At 45.6% G+C, this 7,688-nt stretch overlaps 1 protein-coding gene across 1 annotated transcript in view; it reads right to left on the reverse strand.

Moving 5' to 3' along the window:
* Mcf2 (MCF.2 cell line derived transforming sequence) overlaps window positions 1-6,558 on the reverse strand; it is a 100,938-nt gene extending 94,380 nt beyond the window's left edge. The window contains exon 1 of the mRNA XM_052170353.1: window positions 6,246-6,558. Coding sequence (XP_052026313.1) covers window positions 6,246-6,330 — 85 coding nt within the window. The 5' untranslated portion in view covers window positions 6,331-6,558. The remainder of the gene's footprint in view (window positions 1-6,245) is intronic.
* Window positions 6,559-7,688: the final 1,130 nt, after the last annotated feature.

Here is a 7,688-nt window from a genome sequence, read left to right on the forward strand (position 1 = left end):
GTGCAAAATGACAAATCAAATGATGGGACTTGCAAATGTAAATTCAAGAATGCTGCAGCAGATGCATAGTCCTGCTAAGTGGCATCAAGCAAGCTAGGAATAACTACACCTCATCACACCGGTTCATTTCTTAATAGAGGAAAGATTTTTTTTAATAACTCTAACGTTTTCCTTGTCAACACACTGGATATTCAATAGCTAAGGTGACAGCTAATTAACCAACTGGCTCAAGACTGCAAATGTAGACCCTAAGGAGCAAAAAACTTGCAGTCCTCTTGAAGTTAAACACAGGAGCTGATACTGGTCTAGCTGAAATACATTTTGAAGGAGCAGGCAGCTCGATGTCTATCAGACTTTCCAACCACAAAGATATCAAAACTTATATTCTAGCAGCATGTGAACATTCTCATTTACCTAGAAATTTTACAAGGAATCATCAACTTATTAAAAATGAACTCTGAACCAGAAAAGCAGCACAGACTTGGGGGTCTCAGCATTCAGAGAGGCTGACAAAAGGATCATGAGTTTGAGACTCTTCCTCAAAAAAATAAATAAATAAATAAATAAATAAATAAATAAAGGAAAATAGTATATAAAGTCCATGTTACTTTACATGTAAGACACAGATAGCTTAATGGTAGACCACAGGTTTGGCATGCCCTGGGCTCTGAGTCCACTGCCAAGCACACAAGAAATAAAAGAAATTGATGTCCATAAAGAAAATTTACAGAAAAAAATATTTACAGTTTGGGCCACAAAGAAGTATCAGGTCAGCCTACACACTAGTTAATATTGTGTTCCAAATAAGTAAACAAACAAACTTCATAAATTGACCTATAGAGTCTAAGCTATTCCTAGCAAATCCTAACTAGATTTTTATTCTCAAATTGACAAGGTAATGATAAAAAAATAAAATTCTGAAGATTAACAAAGACCTAGAAGAGCCAAAATAACCAATCCTTTTATTACTATTATTTTTACTTATTTTAAGTGGAGCTGAAAGATGGCTTAGAAGTTAAGAGTGCTGCCTGTGGCCAGGCCTGGGGCCCTTTAACCCTAGCTGAGACAGAGGCAGGCAAATCTCAGGGGAGCCTATGACTCCAGGTTCAGGGCTTCAGTAAGAGACATTGTCTCAAAATACCAGGTAGAGAGCTACTTCAGAAGATATCCATAATCAACACCCGACCTCTGAACACACATGTGCATATGCAAACATGTAAACACACAATGTTCATATGCATTAATAAAGGAAGACTTCCCAGAGTAATTATTTTTTTTAATATTTTTCAGATAGTTCTGTAGATTTGAGTTACAATGTTCTTTAGCTTACAGCACATCAAAATGAACAGTGGAGGATGCAGCCTGGAACCAAAAACAGTAAAAGAAAAAACTGACAATAGCAAGAAGTGACAGCTAACAGACAAGGGATATGTGAAGAGATTAGACAAAGCAGACATTACAAATTAAAAGGCAGAAAGAACTGTGCCCATTTGCCATAGAGACAAAGAGCCTCCACTCGAACCCCTGAGCACTGTATATATCAGATTAACATAATTGATGCTGTCTTAAGGACAGTCTTGAGTCACCGGAAAAGATGCAATTATTTCCAGGTTCAGGAGTCCAGAAAGTAAGTAAACTTTTTGAAAACCTTTCCGTCCAAAATGATTAGAAGTTTGAGAAGCAAAATAAACCAGGTACAAAAAGTGTTGATGCTCCATTTCCCAGAGAAGTTTGACACGGAAAATAGTCAATATAAGGTAGTCTACAGGTCAGGATGTAGTTCAGTTGGTTAGGTGCTTGCCTGGCATGAATGGATGTGGTCCATAGAACTGCATTAAAAACATCTGGAATGATGGCTTATACATGTAATCCCAGCACTGAGGAGTGGTTGTAAGAATTCAGGTCCATCTCCAACTACATAGAGTTTTTCAGGGCAGCCTGGGCTACATGAGACTTTGTTTCAAAATAGAAAAAGTTTAGCCCCATTAAAGACCCATTGTCATTGGAAAACATTTTACCACATTGTGCAATGTATGCAAATCAATGCTGTCATTTATACTCTATTTGAGCTAAAACTTAAGGATGCCACATTGCAGTTGAAAACAAACTTGCACAAGGATAGATTTCCACACCTCCTTAAATTCTTAGTTGGGTGAGACTCTTGGAGATTAATAGAGTTTATATTCTTCATGGACTGCAAAGTATTTTTCCTATTCATTTTTAAGTAAGGTAGCATGTGAGAAGTGAAAACTGTAGATACAAGCTAATGAACATGTGTCTATTCATTATTCAGGATGAACTATCAAGATAGGAAAGTCAATTTAAGAAAAAATAAATAAAAAACTCCAGTTAAGAGAAGACGGGAAGAAATAAGGTTTACGTCTCCCTACTTCTTCCTGGATCTGGACCTCTTGCTTAGTTCAACCTGAATGTTCCACACAAAGCACATACTCAATACTGAATCCCAGGTTGGGAATAATGTCTCAGTGGCAGAGCACTGGCTTGACACATGTGAGGCTCTGGGCTCCATTCTGAACACTAAAATAAAATGACGAAATAAACTGAAACCAAACTTGCCCTTCCTCTTGCATTCTCAGCCTTTTGGTTGGTTGGTTGGTTGGTTGATTGGCTGTAGTTTGCTTGTTGAGAGGGCCCTCACTCACTCTGTGGCCCTGGCTGGACATCTCCCTGCTTCTCCCTTCCTGATACTGGGATTAGATCCAAGCATGGCCACACCTGGCCCCCATTCCCAGTCTTTCTCCTGAACCAGCCCCCAACTAGTTCTTTTTTGTTTGTTTGAAGACAAGGGCTTCTTGGCATAGCCCTGACTGTCCTGGAACTCACTCTGTAAATCAGGCTGGCCTCAAACTCAAAAGATCTTTCTGCCTGTCTCTGCCTTCTGAGTGCTGGAACTAAATGTATGCACCTCCACTGCCTTGTTCCCTTGGTTTTTCTTACTTTTTTTTAATCGAACCATTTCTTTATTTACATTTCAAATGTTATCCCCTTTCCAGCCCCCCCCCCCCCCTTTGGTTTTTTCTCTGTGTAACTATGGCTGTCCTGGAACTGGCTCTATAGACCAGGCTGGCCTCAAACTTAGAGCTCCACCTGCCTCTGCCTCTCTGGTGCTGAGACTGAAGGTGCACACCACTACACCCTCCTGCTCTAATCATTTGTAAAACCATCTGTAATTATGTAACAAACTATATTCTCCCTTTCTGCTTTGTCTTTGTTCATTTATTTCCTATGTCTGGAATACCTTCTCTGCCTCTATCACAGTCCATTCCCATCCCTTACCCACCTGGAAAAAAAAATTTCTCATGCCTTATGCTTCCCTCTGATCTTGAGACTCTCCCATCTCAGAAGCAAAAGCATGCTGTCTCTGGGCTGCCTCAAAAGAGAAACTGTATACCCACAAATAACTATCTAATAAGTGATCTTTCAAAGGCTTCTTCATGGCAATAAAAAGCTTTCTGAACACATAGGTACATATGTGAATATGTTTAAGTATATGAACTCTTTTTTGCATTTACAGTTATAAACTATGCATGGTAGCACACACTTGTAATCCCAATACCTTGGAAGTCGAGGCAAGAAGAGCCAGAATTTGAGATCAGCCTTAAGACTCTAAGTCAAAAAGTCAAAAAAGGGCTTGAGGTGGCTCAGCAGGCTGAGTGCGTGCTGGTAAGCCCGGCTCCCTGAAAAGCCCATGGTGGAAAGAACAGATTCTTGCAAATTGCCCTTTGACCTCCACATATGTGCTAGGGCACATGCTACCACACGTATACACACAGAAAAGAGAGCAAAGCCGGGCAGTGGTGGTGCATGCCTGTAATCCCAGCACTTGGGAGGCAGAGGCAGGCGGATTTCTGAGTTCAAGGCCAGCCTGGTCTACAAAGTGAGTTCAGGACAGTCAGGGCTACACAGAGAAACCCTGTCTCGAAAAATACAAATCCAAAAAGAAAAAAAAAAAAAAGAAAAGAAAAGAGAGCAAAGCAATATACTTTTGAAAAGAGTAGAATAAAGCACAAGCTGTACATGGTGTTACAAGCCTGTAGTCTCAGTTACTCTAGAGGTCGAAGCACATCCTTTAAGCCAGGAGCTCAAATGCAACTTGGGCAAGTTTTTTAAATGCCCATCTCAACAACAACAACAACAATATAAAGTTATAATATCCTACAGGATGTGTCCCAGCCACAGATGTACTTGTCTTTGCGGGGACATGGTGATAACTGCTGAAAAGACAAATAGCTGTCAGACCCCACCTACTACATCCCTATCCCCACCCCAACTAAAACACAACGGTGACTGGTATCATTGGAGTGCTAGGACACATTGCCATGCCACAGTGGCAGCCTGTTAGAGACTTCCAAGGATCAAAAAAGGAACCTAGACCAAAGAGAAATGCCTGGCAATAGAAACATCCCTTTGTATTTTCATTTTGTGTCATTTTCCCACTAGGATTATAGTTTAGAGGTAGAACATTTGCCTAGTGTCCATGCACAGACCCCCAGAACCTCATTCTCTCATATCCATACAAATGTGTGTGTGTGTGTTGCGTGTTTGTGTGTACACACATGCATGTGCATGAGTGCCCGTGTGTTGGGAGTGGTGGTACACATGATGTACTCTCAGCCTGAGGATTATTTGGAACCAGTCCTGAGCTACAAAGTGAGACTGTTTCATTTTTCACGTTTTTTTTTCTACGAAGTTGATCTTTAGCCCTCAATGCACACGGCTTGTGCACAGAAGACTTCCTTTTTGTAGTCTCTCAAATCCATTTAAACTGCCCTTAAACCCTGAAAAAGTGTGTGCCCACTCCCACACTTCCCTTAATGATTTATTATTACATATAGAAAATAACATTGACCGCTTCCAAACAAAATACTCAAGACCAAAGGGTTCTTTGTTACCAAGCTTTAGACAGAGCCCTGCGTTTCCTGTGGTTTAACCAAAATCATAGACATGACCTTCCAATCCATTCATGGCCAGTTTCGAACAAGAAGTGGAATTTGGAACACACACTGTGTCTACCTGATTTGAAAAAAGAAAAACTGCACTGCATCTACTATAAATTCCCAAGTTCCCATTAAGAGGGGAAGCACTGCAGAGGCACAAAAGACGAGGCCAGCAGAGGCAGCGCCTGGCAGCTGTCCCTGGACGGCCAATGGTACTAGAGGAACTTTAAATCCTCCGAGCCTAAGCGTGCTTCAGGATATGCTTCAGGATACACGGAGAGCCGAAAGTCTAACAACTCCGACTAGCTCAACAGGTACACATCAGATGTCGCCTCGCGCCTCGCACTACTCTTAAGCCTTTTACCTAAACAGAGGCAAGCAGTAAGAGATTTGTCAGCTTTGGTTTTGTCCCTCCAGGGCGAGTAAGAAGGAGCTTTTTGCCTTTGTAGTAAGAGCAGAAAGGAGGCAGGAAGCTCATAGGACCAGGCTGCGGCGGTCCTAGTGAGAAAGCCCAAATCCTTGGCCCCAGTTTGCCTACAAACTCCTCCTCCAACTGCAGGCCCGCGGCTTTCAGAATCCAAGGGCCTTTTTGACTTGGCCCTAGCACGTGTAAATGAAACAGCGACCACCCACACACGTAAATAAACCTCGCTTTAAAAACTACAAGGAGTGTTACAGGGAAGTGCATCTGCATCCTCATCCTCAGGGTGCTGTGGCTCCAGGGTACAGAATGGAAGATCCCCCCAACGTTCCCTACTCCACCAAGAGGCAGGTGGGAAGTGAGGAGGAGACGTGGAGCAGTCTCACCTTGCATCGTGGGCTTCTGGAGGTCCGCCTGCGGGGCTTTGAGCTGAATAGAGGGCCACGCACATCCTCGGTGGCAGGTGGCCTGAAGAACTGAGGACCACAGTCCGGGCGGCTCTAAACTAGGAGCGCCACCGCAGGGGGTTTGGGTGGATTAAGGAGTGAATGGGGGCAGGGAAAGGAGAGCAAGAGAGACAGAGACAGACAGGAGAGACAGAGAGACAGAGAGACAGAGACAGAGACAGAGAGACAGAGAGGAGAGAGAGGGAGGGAGAGAGGGAGGGAGAGAGAGAGAGAGAGAGAGAGAGAGAGAGAGAGAGAGAGAGAGAGAGAGAGAGAGAGAGAGAGAGAGAGACTAGAGAAGACAAAGTGCACCAGACACCCCCCCCCCACTCCAACAGGTTGAGGAGGGAGCCGGGAAGAGGGGAGAGAGCCTGGTGTTCCAGGCCACTGGGCGGGAGTGCACAGGGAAACGGTACTCACCTGCGAGGAAGACTGCCTGCAGCAGGCAGAGGTAGTTCTTCCCATACTTCTCCGCGATCCGAACGCGATGCAGGGCCATGGCCATGTCCACCTGCACCGGGACCGCCTGCGTGAACGGCACGAAAGTACAGTTGTCCGGATTCAGCTGGAGATTCTTAGTCTTGGGCGCCTGGGCGGCAGTCTTAGGCAAGTGCCTGAATGCCAGCCACTGCGAGGCGTGGGCCTGAGAGGACGCGGGAGGGGATCCTGCCGGAGGGCTCCCTGCCGGAGCGGACCCTGCTAGAGGGAGCCTTGCCGGAGGGGGCCTTGCCGGAGGGGGCCTTGCCGGAGAGGGCCTTGCCTCCGCCATCCTTGAGCCAGACTCACCGGTTGGTGACCCTAACCCTAACTAGCCACTGCCGGACTCCGGCTTGCTAGCAGCCCGTCTGTGCAAGCACAGACGCGGCCGGAAGGGTCGCAGTCTACGCAGCTCCGGTGGCTTAGAAGACTAGAGCCCCCTAGCTGGGACCAACAAGCCCCAGGACAGGGAGCCCAGAAACTTGCAGAAATTTCGGGACTCTGGATGCGGAGTGCTTCTAACCTCAGCCACTGAGCGTTAAGAGCAACTCCGCTCCGAGTGGGTGTACACCCACGTCCCCGCCTAGTTTCCAACGGGATGAACAGGGGCGGGACACCAGGAATCAGAGGGGACAGCCCCCACAGAGACGCCCACGGAGGGGTAGGGAAGGTTGGAGCACGTGTAGGGAGGAGACCGCCCGACCTCGCACTCCAGGCAGTGGGAGCTGGAGTCAGAGGTTTCTTCCTTCGCATCTTGCTTCTCTCAGGGCAGGGCGGGCGTGAAGTAAGGATACACAGTATGGGCACCTGCAGATAACACTGTTGCAGCTCTTTGCTGGTGCCAGAAAAGCAGCCCTAGTTAGTCGGAAAGGGCTGGAGCTATAGCCTGAAAGTGCCTTCTCCCACCCTGCCCCCCACCAGCCTGCCAGGACTCAAGCATACTCATACTTCCTGACTTGCTTTAAAAAGGACACAAGGAAACAGAAATGGGCTAGTGAGATGACTTTGAGGTAAAGGCACTTGCTGGGCTGACCTGGGTTAAAGGAACCCCTTGCAAGTTAAGGTATAAGAAGAGAACAGATTCCACAAAAGTGTCCCCTGACAATTTTGCACCGTAGTACATATGTTATGTACAAAAATAAATAATATCCAAAGTAGGATCCGAAGATACAGGTCAGTTGGTAGAGAGCTTTCCTAGTATACACAAGGCTCCTGGGTAGGAGATGGACTCTGAAGGATCAAGGTTATCTTCAGCTATATAGCCCATTCCAGGCCAGTCTGAGCTACTTACCAAAGATCCTGCCTCAAAAACATCACATAAGGGCTGGAGAGGTGGTTCAGCAGTTAAGAGTACTGACTGCTCTTCCAGAGGTTTTGAGGTCAGTT

The sequence above is a fragment of the Apodemus sylvaticus genome, chromosome X (assembly GCF_947179515.1).
Source record: "Apodemus sylvaticus chromosome X, mApoSyl1.1, whole genome shotgun sequence".
Taxonomy (NCBI): domain Eukaryota; kingdom Metazoa; phylum Chordata; class Mammalia; order Rodentia; family Muridae; genus Apodemus; species Apodemus sylvaticus.